The 13,767-nt window shown below is 48.6% G+C and overlaps 1 protein-coding gene across 1 annotated transcript in view; it reads right to left on the minus strand.

Annotated features, from left to right (window-relative positions):
- Positions 1-13,767, minus strand: part of DNAH10 (dynein axonemal heavy chain 10) — a 131,685-nt gene that overhangs the window by 40,834 nt on the left and 77,084 nt on the right. The window contains exons 41-48 of the mRNA XM_027575699.2: positions 13,044-13,166; positions 11,468-11,602; positions 10,947-11,163; positions 7,709-7,828; positions 6,617-6,762; positions 4,042-4,194; positions 2,818-3,078; positions 898-1,070 (exon numbers count right to left, since the gene is read on the minus strand). Of these exons, the coding sequence (XP_027431500.1) occupies positions 898-1,070; positions 2,818-3,078; positions 4,042-4,194; positions 6,617-6,762; positions 7,709-7,828; positions 10,947-11,163; positions 11,468-11,602; positions 13,044-13,166 (1,328 nt within the window). The remainder of the gene's footprint in view (positions 1-897; positions 1,071-2,817; positions 3,079-4,041; positions 4,195-6,616; positions 6,763-7,708; positions 7,829-10,946; positions 11,164-11,467; positions 11,603-13,043; positions 13,167-13,767) is intronic.

Genomic DNA, 13,767 nt, shown 5'->3' on the forward strand with positions numbered 1-13,767 from the left:
TCTCCTCGCACATGAATGAAATTTAATGGAAACTAACAAATTAAGTGTAAAGACCATAAAATCATCTACAATTTATCCTCTGGTCGGGAAGAAAAAGAACATTATCTGTAAATGACATAAGTGACATAAAATGTATACCTGACACGGCTCCTACTTGCTGTAATATATGAATTTTAAAATCAGCATCAAGGCCACTGGCCGCTTAAGAACCAACTCCATCTGGCCCCAGTTCTAGAACTTTCTCTGGTTTCTGACAAAGAGCCCTCACTCCCTGCTACATACCTGGAGCCGTCTTCTCCTGAACTATCATTCCAAACCCTTCAAGGGTACCTGAGAATAAGTCTGGGTATGTGGAAAGCCCTCAACTAACTCACTTTTCAAAATTTTGTGGACTCAACGTGAATCCACAAAAATCGGACTATGCTTGCAAATCCACATAAAGTATACATTAACATAAATACACAAGTCCAGCTTTAACAAGAAAATGTCTATACCCAGACTTAAATCCTTTCTGTCCTCTGTGCTTACTTCTCCCAAAGACACACGTAATGTAACCAATCAGCAACTGCAAACACTTCAGTTGCCTGAACAAAAGGCAACTTTAGAACTAGGAACAAATGATTAGTAGAGCAGTCCCACTGAGGGGCTAAATCCACCTGTCCACGTGTCCATACATCTGCCTTTCTGGATTCCACCTGTCTTCAAGTCAAGGGCTTACAAGTCATCAGGCCTTAACCATGCATTTAACTCTTTTCTTCATTTAACATAAACGAGAAGTGGGTGAATAAGTGATACATTGATTCATCGAGTTCATTGACAAGTCCTCTGTCATAAAAGAGTAAGAAAAAGCATCATCATACCAATGGGCCACATGTTAGTGAGACAAAACAAACTCACCGCTCTGGATTCGTGAGGACAAGACCATTAAAAACTCTCGAGAGATCCCGAAGATTAAAGATGTAATGGAACTTGGATGGGGTGGGAGGCAGGTCCTGCACAATGGTTTTGTAAAGCGCCAGTGTGCAGAAAGTCAGCTTGTCACTCACAGCCATGATGCTTTCATAAAACACCTAAAAAATGAAGTGTCTATCAATGGATGAATGGATAAGCCAATGTGATCTATCCATACAGCAGCATATTATTTGGCCATATCAAGGAGCAAAGTATTAACACATACACTACCACATGGATGAACCTTGAAAACATAAGGCTAATGAAAGAGGCCAGTCACAGAAGACCACATAGTGTATGATTTCATTTATATGAAATGTCCAGAAGAGGGAAATCCATAGAGACAGAATGCAGATTAGCAATTGCCAGGGGCTGAAAGATGGGATACTGTGACCGCTTTTGGGGGGTGACAAAGATATTTTGGAATTAGATAGTGGTGAAGGTTGTACAATATTGTGAATGTACTCAATACCAATAAACTGTGTACTTTATTTTTTTTAAGATTTTATTTATTTATTTGACAGAGAGAGACACAGCGAGAGAGGGAACACAAGCGGGGGGAGTGGGAGAGGGAGAAGCAGGCTTCCCGCGGAGCAGGGAGCCCGATGCGGGGCTTGATCCCAGGACCCCAGGATCATGATCTGAGCCGAAGGCAGACGCTTAATGACTGAGCCACCCAGGCACCCCAAACTGTATACTTTAAAATGGTTAAAATAACTAATTCTACACCATGTGAATTTTACCATAATTTTTAAAGAGGAGATATGTAGGGGCGCCTCGGTGGCTCAGTTGGTTGAGCATCCAACTCTTGATTTCGGCTCAGTTCATGATCTCAGGGTCGTGAAATCAAGCCCTGCATCAGGCTCTGCACTGAGCATGGAGCCCCCTTAAGATTCTCTCTCCCTCTGCCCCTCCCACCACCCCCCATTCTTCTCTCGCTCTCTTAAAAAAAAAAAAAAAGGAAATAAGAAAAAAATTAAAAGGTCAAAGAAACTTACCATCTGATTTGCTCTGTTTCCCTAGATTTTCACGTTAACTGGCAAGTCAACATGATGTGAAACCAAAACCCAAAGCAGTCTTTGGTTTGCGTTTGATTTGACTAGCGCAGCCCTCCCAGTTTTGAAAGTGAATAGTTTGAGGTAAGGCATGAACATGCCGGGTGCCCACAGTTCCCATGGATCACACCTCGCCATTCCATGCCTTTCTCTTTCCTGGCCCTGAAGACTCTGTGTGCACTGACCTCACTACAGGAGAGGATGCCAGGGCCAAAAGGTCACCATTTAAATGAATGGGTTCCATTTTGCAGGCGGAGGCAGCCAAGTTAAATCATCATCACGAGAGCAGTAACTAGTATCTAATGAGTATCTGCTGTGTCCCAGACACTGTACCACACATTCCACGTGCATTTTTCTCCTTTCACGCTCCCAGAAACTCAGTGAGGTGGATACCATCATTATCCCTGTTCCAGATGAGAACGAGTTCTAGGAGAGCTCAAGGAACGTGCCCAGGGAGCAGAATGCGGTCTGATTGAGTCACTGCTACAACTCAGTGTGGCACATGCAACTCAGGGCCACATCATGACTTCTGTGGACCCAAGACACTCTTGCCTTCTGGGCCTCTTCCACCATCAAAATACGTTACTTTATTTTTTATGACTGTACTGGTATAAAGATGAATAGAATCCAGGCTGGACTATATTCATTTTTTTCTTCTGGTTTTGAAAGAAATCAGAACATTTTCATGCCCCCCCCCCCAAAAGGACCGTGGGCCTTGTGCCTACTGTGCCTAATGCCTAAGTCGACCATGCATACACTTCTCCCCAACACAAGGCCCTCTAGTTGAGACAGCTAACTAAAAGCAAGTTACCGAGGTATGGCCTTTCAGGATGGAGGAATAGATTAAATGCAAAGACTCCTCTGAAGGAAATGGTACATTGAAGACATTGAACAGTGAAATAAATCTCGGATCAACTTCATTGCGGCCTCCTCCAGCTATTCCCATCGCAGCGATAAAGCCAAGGTCCTGAATGCTTTTACAGTTCAGCTCCTTCCCGCGGTCATATAAGTAGCCTTTTTCCAACAGCAGCTTCAGCAAGGCGATTGGCTGCTGTGTACCATATTCATCCACCTTGATTTAGTTTTTAAAGAAAAGAGATAACAGTAGTACCGTAAAGCAGAACTCAGGGATGCCTTTGCTGACCATCTAAACTTAATTCTTGTCTCTTCTCTTACTCTCTCTGAGCACCGTGGTTTTCATTCCACAGGGCTTCTCAAGGTTTGCGACTATATATTCATTTGTAATTTTTTAAAATCTGTCTCATAAGCTCCATGAGAGCAGGGACTACTTATGTTTTGTTCATCACTGCTCAGCACCAGACCCAGAAGAGGTGCTCAATAAATATATGTTAATTGGATGTATGCATGGATGGATAAAAGGGTGTACGGGTGCCGTGCATGGATGGATGAACAGATGCACAAACAGATGGATGAGTGTGTGGATAGATGAATGGATAAATGGATGGTTGCATGGATGGATGGATGGATCCCGGCTCTGCACACAGTCTATGTGGAAGATAGATTTTCAGAGGATAAAAACATGGTTCTGCAGGAATTACATAAACTTAAATTTCAGTACTAAGAAAGCTTCACACCACTCAGGCTCTGGCCCCAGAAACACTCTCCTCATGCATGCTGAAGTTTCTCTTCCTTGGTAACTCCAGAGGAATCCTTGGGAAGTGTCTGCCGTATGCTTCCCAAGTATATGGGACTGAGAACAATATTATCATCTAAGCTCACTGGGAAATCACTTACTCAAAACACATGCTGTAAAGAGTTTGGAGGCTGCCTGCTGCTTGCTTTATTCCTTTAAGAAAGCCAGGAAAGCCATCAGTAGGCAAAAGTCCCTCTGGGTAAGAAGAGCATTCCAGTAACATTGTCTCCTAAGCTGGCTCCCCATAACCAGCACCCTGCAGGTGTTACGAAGAATGAAGACACGTGTTCTCACACTCCTAGACTCCATACACATACGCAGCAACACAAACACAAGAACACAGCCTTGGCCACCGCTCCCTGCTCCGCAACCTAATGCTACCTTTGGCATATTCATGTCGTCCATGAACACCAGGAGGCGTTTTCCCATGGGTGGGCCATACATGTCTTTGGTTCGTTTTTCCACATTTGCTTCCAAATTTCTTTGGATATCCATTGATGTGGTGCGGGAGGAGAAGTTGACCATTAACACAATCTGCAACAGAGAAGGATCATTCCAGAGGGTGGTCGTTTCTTCACAGTACCAGAGGGAGATGCTGGACCATGAGCTACCATCGATTTTGCAAATTCACTGGTATCTGAACTTTTTAAAGATTTTATTTATTTATTTGAGAGAGAGAGACACAGCGAGAGAGGGAACACAAGCAGAGGGAGCGGGAGAGGGAGAAGCAGGCTTCCCGCTGAGCAGGGAGCCCCGATGCAGGGCTCGATCCCAGGACCCTGGAATTGTGACCTGAGCCGAAGGCAGACGCTCAACGACTGAGCCACCCAGGCGCCCCGGTATCTGAACTTTTTTATAACCCAACGTGTGTCTGTCCTCCATTCTTTCCTTTTGGCAGGTGATACGGGGCAATAATGAGCTGTGGCACATGGGCCTTGGGCACAATGGGGACTGGGTAGGGGGAGTCTTAGTTCTGCCCAGTTCTGGCCAGGGGACATCCAAAGAGAGGTTCAACCTTCTAGAGCTTCGTTTTTCTCATCTAAGACGATTATAAAGCATCTGCTTAGACTACTTCATAGGGTGATTTAGTCACAGGAGATGAAATCCACAGAGGTGTTTGCGATATGACAAAGTAATATTCAACCGTAAGTGACTAGCGTGCCTGCTGCATCTTAATAAATAGGTCCAAGAGAGCATCTTTGGAACTAGCTGCTGAGAGAAAGGTGAGGGAGGCCCGGCTCCCTGTGTGGAGTGCACATCCTCACGCACGGGACGTATCCAGGCCTCTCACTGTTCTTCTTAGAGCAGTTAGTGAGAGTTCACTGGTCAGTGGTTCTCAGACTTAATTATGCCCCCAAGTCACCTGGAGGGCTTGATGCCACACAGCCCCAAGGGCCCCATCCTCAGAGTTTCCAATTCAATAGGTCTAGGACAGGGTAAGCAAGTTTTCAGCAATACTCCTGAACTAGGGACCACCCTTTGAGAACCACTGCTGTAGATCACCCTGCCCTCCAAGGGGCCCACAGGTGCAGGTGCACAGGAGCTGAATGTGGCAAAGGCGAATGTGCATCTCGTTATAATGAATGTGATCAGATGTGCCTGTTGGGCCAAGAAGCATTGGCTGCTGAATCCCAGGGGAAAGGGCATCATGGTGGGGGTTTCTGAATGTCACTACTGTTTGCCTGACTCCACAAACGTGCAGGTCCCTCGGGCTGGAAACCTCCCGTCTGTGCCCTCCACAATGACATCCTGAGAGCTAAGTAAACCGTGTTTTCATGCGCCGGTATATGAGTGGGCTTGAACACTTACAGGCAGGCCCACCTAGTCCTGCCCACATCACTCACATGACGCCCATCGCGCAAAGCCCGGCTGCCCACTCCCTGCCCCAGGGGGCCCTCTGGCTTCCTGGGAACAAGCCTAAGCAAGAGAGTCAGGGAGGAAAGCTGCAGGAAACTTTGCTCCCCTTGGAGGTTCCAGAAGGCCAAGACAGGAACTGGAAACTGAAATGATGAGTGGATATTAACAAAAACCTGAGTCAGAGTGGATCTGGCAAGTACATATGAGCTGGATATCTCGAAACTCACAGGCAGCTTTTTGGAGGAGAGAGAGTCTTCCCTCAGTTATTAAAACACTAAATAAAAATTGTTTAAAGCCAGGGCAGTTGAAATGATGAGCAGGCGGCCCATGTAGGGCAACTCTGAGTCTAGAAAGGAGAACTAACATCCTTGTTCCTAATGTTTGGTGGTGCCCTGGCACATTCTGCATGCTCATGTTTCAGGGGTTCTTTTTCGAGTCTGTCTCCCCCACTGACCATGAGTCCCTCCAGATCTGACTCAGGTTGGCTGTTGTCTGCCCCCGTGGCACTGACACAGATCAGACCCTCCCACGTTTAACACAGGGCTGGAGGAAGTCCAAAACCACAAAACAGTGATGAGTAATGCGACGGCCAGCCTCTCAGATAAACCCCCGCTCATCCTCACCTCCAGGTGGTCACCTGCGTAGGCCCCTCCCACACTCTATCAAGGTGATTCACGGTGATCTCTGTGTGACCCACAGAAGGTGGCAGAAGTGAAGGTAGGTGATTTCCTAGATCATCAAAGGCAGTGTAGTATCTGATTTGCCATCCATCTTGGACACTGGCTCTGGCAGAAGCCAGCGGCCCCATCAAGAGACCATCCAGCAGCCCTTGGAGAAGTCTACACAGTGGGGAAACTGACGCCTGCCATCTTGGAAGAGGGCCCTCCGGCCCCCGTCAGGCCTTCAGAGGACTATACCCCGGCCAACTGCTGGCCTGTGATCTCAGCGGAGAGCCTGAGCTCAAACCACCCAGCGGAGCCACTCCCAGATTCCTGACCCACAGAAACGGTGAGATACGGAGCATCGGTTGCACTGAGTTGCTACGCATTGGGGTGGTTTGTTACGCAGCCGTAGGTAACGAATGAGTACAGTGACTTACGTTGATCTCTTCATTCAAATTTTTGAGGAAGTTCTGGGTAGTGGCTGTCTTGGAGGTGCCAGATTCACCGACCAAAATAACAGGCTGCTTGATCTTGACCATTTGTTCCAGCATCCACGTCATGCGTGTTGTATCCACTGTATGAACTAAGGAACACGTTAGGCATGGGAGCATCCCGGGAATGCCAGAGGGTGAGCAGGTGGCAACACGGAGCTCCACGGAATCCCAAACAACCCATAAAAAGCATCAGCGAAAACCCAAGGCGTGACCTTGAAAACACACGGGTGGGTGTGATCTGCTTAGGAGAACCTCCTCACCCCAACCGTTTATTTTTAATAGCTTTACAGAGATATAACCTACATACCACGAAATCCACCATGTCAAGGGTCTAGTTTGGTGAGTTGGACACATTCCCATCCCTGCCACAGGCCAGATTTAGAACACCCAAACGGGTTTTTGATATCCAGTTCTGCTGGATATCAGGATATTAAAAACTTAGCATCTCCGTGGCTTACGTCAGTCACCTCTCTGCAGGACCTGGTTTCCTGACCAACGACTTGCTCCAAAGAGAGAATATGGAGCCACAAAGCCTGGTCTGGCTCAGTCCTACACACTGGTCGTTTTTAATCCTGACCGGTTCCTGAGGAACTGGGTACGTCTCCCTCTATCAGCCACTATTACCTAAACAGCCAGAGGGGCGCATTCAAAATACAGCTCGACACAGAAATGTCCATGGCACGCAACCCCGAGGGGCAGCGCCTTTCACAGCACGCTGTCTTGCTCGTTCCTCTTCCTCTCGCCCTTCATTCCTTCTGGGGCCAGCCAGCCGTCCAGGGACACGAGGGGACACGGAGCCGCCCGTCCAGCCCACCACCCCACCTGCCAGGTGACAGCTGAGAGTCACCGACGTCTGCGGATGCTCAGCACCAGCGGCACAGAAATGGAACCAAGCGCGCCACCTTCTTGGCCCAGCCTGCACACTGGGTGGGCCTTGGGAGTGCCAGCCACGGAGGCCACCGGACCCGTGCTCCTGCCTCACGGAACGAGAGCCCCACGCTGTTAAACCAAGAACGGGGTTTGCCTCTCACTTACCCAGGATGTCGATAAACTTCCTCTTGGGGCTGTGCACATAGTCAGGAACTAATTGATTCCACGGTATCCACTTCTTCCGCGTGGAATCAAAATGAAAGTCATACAAGGTTGGGAGGTGACCTGCGGTAAACAGTGGCCTGATTTCACTTCAGTCCTAGACCTGGAACTTCAGAATCAGCTCTGGCACATGCTAGAGTTGAACTAATGCTCCTTGTGCCCTGGACGGCAACTTAACTGAGTATCCCAACGAACGCTCCCGTCCACTGGGCAGAGAGCCGCTGAGTCCCTTCCCTGAGAACACGAGAGAGAGGCGGACAGGCCTGGTGCCTAGGCTGACAGGTGCTGGTGGGCCGGGGTGGGTGCTACATTCTGCTACAGGGCAAGCCCAGGTGCCACGGGCACCCCGTGAAGGCGTCTAACCAGGAAGGGGCAGGGGAGAGGTCTGAGAAGCACCGGGTGCCACAGGGAGCGTGGGACGCCCTGGGCCTCCCCAGAGCACACACCCCTCTGTACCTGAACGCCACTCACAGGGGTGCTCCGCAAACTCAGCTCTAAGGAAAGCTCCCTCGGGCACCTCCTCCCAGACTGCCCCCCGTAGCCCCCAGCAATGCCAACTCTGGCAGCCAGCACTGGGAGGAACCTTTCCCAAAGGAAATGCCGTCCGATCTGAGACCTGAAAGGTGGGCAGTCCTGAGCCAAGAGCACTGGGGGCCACCGGGAGGCTCCGTCAGAGGGAGAAGAGAGCATGGCTGGCGGCTGGAGGAACAGAAAGGAGTGAGTGGGTAGTGCAAGAGGAAGCAGGCGAGGTCAAGCTAGAAGGGCCACGGGGCTGTTGCATGAAGAGCCCGGCCGACCATTCCAGATGCTGGTTCTCCACCCTGTGGGTACTGGGGAGCCACTGACATTAGCCTCCAGCGGGGGAAGTGGTCAGATCTGCATATGCAACGACCAGTAGGACTGTAGAGGGAAACATATCTGGAGGAGGCAAGGAGAGACTGGGAGATCTGTTCGTGAGGCCCCTGCCTTGCCCGGGGCACAGGTGACAGGAGCAGTTCACAAGAGATGGCAGGGGTGAGGGTGACAGGCGGAAATGACAGGTTGGGGGGGAGAAAGTGTCAAGGTCACCAGTGTGCAAGGCAGGCAGACATGTGATTGATAGAGAGATGATGATGACAGACAGACAGATTTCAACAGAACCGAGCTAGGGAGCCAGGAGGAGGCACAGAAGGGAAGGATGCCGGCCTCAGAAGCTGTGGGCACACGGCCAGCACTCCGGGAGGACATGAAGCACAAAAGGAGGCTGGGGGACTGAGCCCCAGTGTGAGGAAGGGGTGGAGGAAGGAGACGGGCAGGAGTGGCCGGCAGGGCAGAGGAAGAACATTTCAAGAGGGCAGGGCATGGCCAGCCGCGCCGGCCGCTGGGGCGAGGTCAGGACGGCGAAGATGAGGCCCACGGGCTCCGGCGGTGGGCGGCGGGGAGGGTGCTCGCGGGAAGCACATTTCAGCTGAGGGGCGAGGAGGTGGTGGCTGTGGGTTGAGAAGCCAGGCAGATGAGAGGTCAGAGCCTGCAGCCAGCCTTGGAAGGATGCATGGCCTTAAAAGGAAAGAGGCAGAGAGACGTCTCTAGAAGGAGACAGGATTAGGAAGGTGTCACCCGAGCAGGTCCAGGAGCAGCTGGGATGGGGTCAGTAGGGGAGAGACGGGAGAGACTGCTCGAGAGGAGCCCAGCGAGGAAGTGGGCCGCTGAGCGGGGGGCGGGCAAGCCCCAAAGCGCAGGGCAGCCTCTGTGGCCGGGAGCACCTCCTCCCTGAGCAGGGAGACGGGGAGCGGAACAAGTCTGCGGGAATCTGATGCCTTCCATTTTTCCCGTGGAAGCAAGAACGATCTTCTGCAGAGCGAGGGGAGAGGGTCAGGTGGAGGTCTGGGGAGAAGAAAGGGACGCCACCCATGAGGACGGGAGAGTTCAAGGCCGAGACTCCATTTACAGAGGCAGCAGTCTGAATTCGTGGTTTTCTGTGTCACTCAGCCCTGGAGACGCACAGAAGACAGATTCAGGGCTCTTCACGGGGATTTAAGAAAGGACAACACGGCAAGGGGGCCAGAGGTTGGGACAAGAGAGGGTGGGTGACAGACCAACAGCGAAGGACGCGAAGAGAAAAGGAGCCCAGGGTTGGGCTAGAGAGGGGACAAGGAGAGAGGTGGGTGGCAGTCCCCGTGAGCCCAGACGGGCAGGTATGGCTGGAGTCACGGAGGCCGATACACATAGATGACTCAGACACAGTGCCGGGTGTTTTGAGCTAGCATGAGGTCAGGGGACCCATTGCTGGGGTTGAGGGCAGAAGGCATCTGGAAATGAGGTATCCACAGGGCCACTCAGGTCCCCAAAACAAGAGCACACTAGGGCCCCCGAGTGAGGGGGTCGCTGATGACAGCCACACGAAGCCAGCGTGGCGTGCAGAGTTGGGAAGCACTCACCCAAAGGAAGCTTGCCGAGCTGGGAAAGTATGAGCAAACTGCCACCGAAGAGAGCGGGGACTTGAAAAACATCTTTTATTTGCTCAGTGGTCTCCATTAGAAAGACCTGAGACCGTTTGACTTTATGCTTTCAAAAGAACACCCCAGGTAATGAGGATAGAGTACGACTCGGAAAGGTGTCTACGGGCCAAGTCATATTCAAATATCATCAGGAAACAAGGACGGATCTTAGTGTTATGTATAGTTCTTGAAAAAGGTATGCTTTCACCGAATATAGTTCTTGGAGCATGCGCATTTTTTCACACACAAACCTAAAACTTTAATATGATGATCTCCTAAGAATGACCTACCGATCCTCACTTGATCGCCTTCTGTGCAAATACTCGGGAAGACAGCAGCTGAATTAAGTCATGGAAATTTAGAGAGGCAGTTTAAAAAGAAAAAATAGGTAAGTCCAAAGGAGAAGAAACTCAAAGTCAGGCCAAGTGTGACAAATTTTAAAAATTTAAACAGAGGGAAGGCTGCAAGTGCCTAACCTCAGAGGAAAAAAATTTAGAGTCAACACGAAAAGCCACTGGGGCTCCAGCTCATGCATCGGAACTTCTGAGGATACACCAGGGGCTCTGACCATTGCATGTTTGTCTACAGAGGCAAACGAGCCACAAAACCCCTATAGGCAAACACGTGGAAAAGCAAGGTCACTTCCTCTAAAAACCTCCCCAAAAGCATTCTGAGCAGGAAGACAGGTTGCACTCAGTTCTTACTTGGCAATTCCCCGGGATTGGCCCATTCCCCTTCCGTATCAGCAGAAGGCAAAGAAGCAAGGCGTTTAATACATTCATCAAATTTAATCCTTCCATCCTCGAGCAGAGAAGCACCCAGAGAACAGTACAGAGCTTCTAAGAAATAGCACTCCAGCAGGTCGGGGTCCTCTATTTCTCCTTCTAGTAGTGCATCCAACATCCTGGTTAACTGGGCTACCTAGTGCACAGGAAAATCCCCAGTCAGCCCATATATTGCCCTCCCCCCACCCCAGGGTCAGTTCGGTACTAAATCCTGGGATCCCAGGTCCCAGAGCGATGGGAATTTATGACCACCATATTGGTTCAATCAGATGGAGCCTGGCGTCTTGTCCTGCACAGGGTCCCTGAAGGAAGAGCTGTGTCTTCCTTGTCAGTACCCTGCAATGTTACAGTTCCCCCTGCCCCAGCATCTCTGCTTCCCTTGGACTGTGGGTCTACCTTTAGGGAAGAATTTCTCTTTGCTAACGGAGATAGTTTCTTACCATATTTAGGTCTGTCTGAGGGACTACTGTCTTCAGCTTCTCGCCTTGTCTTCCATCCACTATCCCTTCCACTATCACATCGATGAGATAGGGCACGTATTTCTCAAAGAGACTCTCTAAATTGCCCTGCTCTACCTATAAAAGAGCAGAATTCCATTGCATTTTCAAGGATTCCTTTATTTAAATGGAAGCTAGTGGAAAGCTTATCTTGGCAAAAGAGGGATAAGAAAGGTCTTCTGATGAATGATAAATTTGGCAGGTGAGTAAATCCTGGTAATAGTGCCTTATATTTGTAGAGATTTGTCCTCTATAGTGCACTTTCATCGTGAAGCATTTCATTTCACTGCCATAGAGTCTACCCCACCACTGGGGAGGGAGGGAGGATAGCAGATCCCATTTGACAGAAATGGGGCTGATTATCTTTGAATTCAAGTAACATGGCCACAGTCATCTTGCAAAGAGTGCAAAGCAGCAGAAGGCCCCTCTCCCTATCAAGGCATTGAGGACCACCAGACATGGGCCCTTAGACAACCCTCTCTCCCTTACAACAGTGCTTCCCATGGTCCTATCATGTTCCCCTTGGTCTTCTCTCCTGTGGGATAATTATGTCCTGGTTTCCAATTCACTATCAGCCTAACAGTCCTTCTAGTGATACTTTGAGAATATGGACATGGTGTCTTGGGTGTGGTCAAACCTTCACGTGTGTGGGCCTCACAAACTTCACATGACTGTCACACCTATCTCTGCACTTTTTTAAAAAAAGATTTTATTTATTTATCTGAGAGAGAGCAAGAGCACAAGCAGGGGGAGGGACAGAGGGAGAAGCAGACTCCCCGCTGAGCAGGGAGCCCGATGTGGGGCTCCATCCCAGGACCCTGGGATCATGACCTGAGCCAAAGGCAGACGCTTGACTGAGCCACCCAGGCTCCCACTCTGCACTTTTTTATGAAGCCTTTTGTTACAGTGATACATGTTTTAGCAGCCACGTAACACACGACAGAGTTTGAAGTTAACTAAAACCATCAGAACTCAATTACGTGACAAGCCAGGTCCTTCACACACAACATTCATCCAATTAAGCAAAAGCTGGGCCCAGGCCCTCTAGAGACAAGTCTCTCTAATAGCTGGGCCTGGCTGGACCAGGAATGGCCAACTACAACCCGGAAGCCAAACCTGGCCCACCACCTGTTTTTGTAAATAAAGTTTTATTGGTACATGGATATGCCCATTCACCTACAGTGGCTGCTTTCAGGCCACAATGGCATAGTTCAGTAGTTGCAAAAGAAACCATATGGCCCACAGACCTTAAAATATTTACTCTCTATCCCTTTACAGAAAAAATTGTCAACCCCTGATCTAGATTATCAAAATCATTACCTATCCCATCAGTTATGGAATTGTCTGGAAATCTCCTAAGTGTATCTTCCATGTTTTCATCCAATTTATTGATAACACTAAGTGCTTAAGATCATAGATCAAGGTCAAGGCTTTAACTACAAACATCCCTCCGGATTATGTTTATCCAACTAACCACAGTACTAATAACTTTTAAGTTCATTTTAGAAATAATTTCCACCTTGTTTTGTATTTCATTAACCCATTTTTTCCAGAATGGTTGATATTTCAAGTTTTTAGGGTCCACATAAACCATTCCACATCGAGACACAGTTGCAGGAGAGGCATACTGTAAATCTCCAACCTGGAGAAATAAAGAAAATCAGTCATGTCTACAGCTACAAACAACTAGACTGCATGTTTAAAAGCCTTTGCTTTATGTAAAGTTTTTTCAACTGCATAAAACCCACGTCATACCTAGATTAACATAGCTTTCATGAGGCTTCTAAATGAACACTTAGGTTTATCATGGGAAGATTATACATTCTGACGTAGCAGCTTTTCAAGTTTTCTTTTACTATAAATTAATGTGAAAATCAATACACTTTAGACTACCTGACAAAAATAGAAAACTATCGAGGAGAAAATAAGTTATCCAAAATCCCAACACCAAGAAACAAACATTGTTTTGGAGTGTTTTCCTCTCAGTCTTTTTTCTTCATTTTTTAAAAACATAGTTGAGATTGAGTAGTATAAAACTTAATATGTATGCATCTAAAGTAGCAATCTAACACACTTATCTCTCTATGAAAAAACACAGTTCAGTCAACCAATAAGAATGATATGCACAAATATTCTTGCATCAACAAATTTTGCAGGCCAAGCTAAAAACAGCATTGACATTAAGCCAAAGTGAAAGCAAGTCTCAGGGCCACCACTGTGACACAGGTTCAAAAGATATGACG

Source organism: Zalophus californianus, chromosome 14 (assembly GCF_009762305.2).
Source record: "Zalophus californianus isolate mZalCal1 chromosome 14, mZalCal1.pri.v2, whole genome shotgun sequence".
NCBI classification, from domain to species: domain Eukaryota; kingdom Metazoa; phylum Chordata; class Mammalia; order Carnivora; family Otariidae; genus Zalophus; species Zalophus californianus.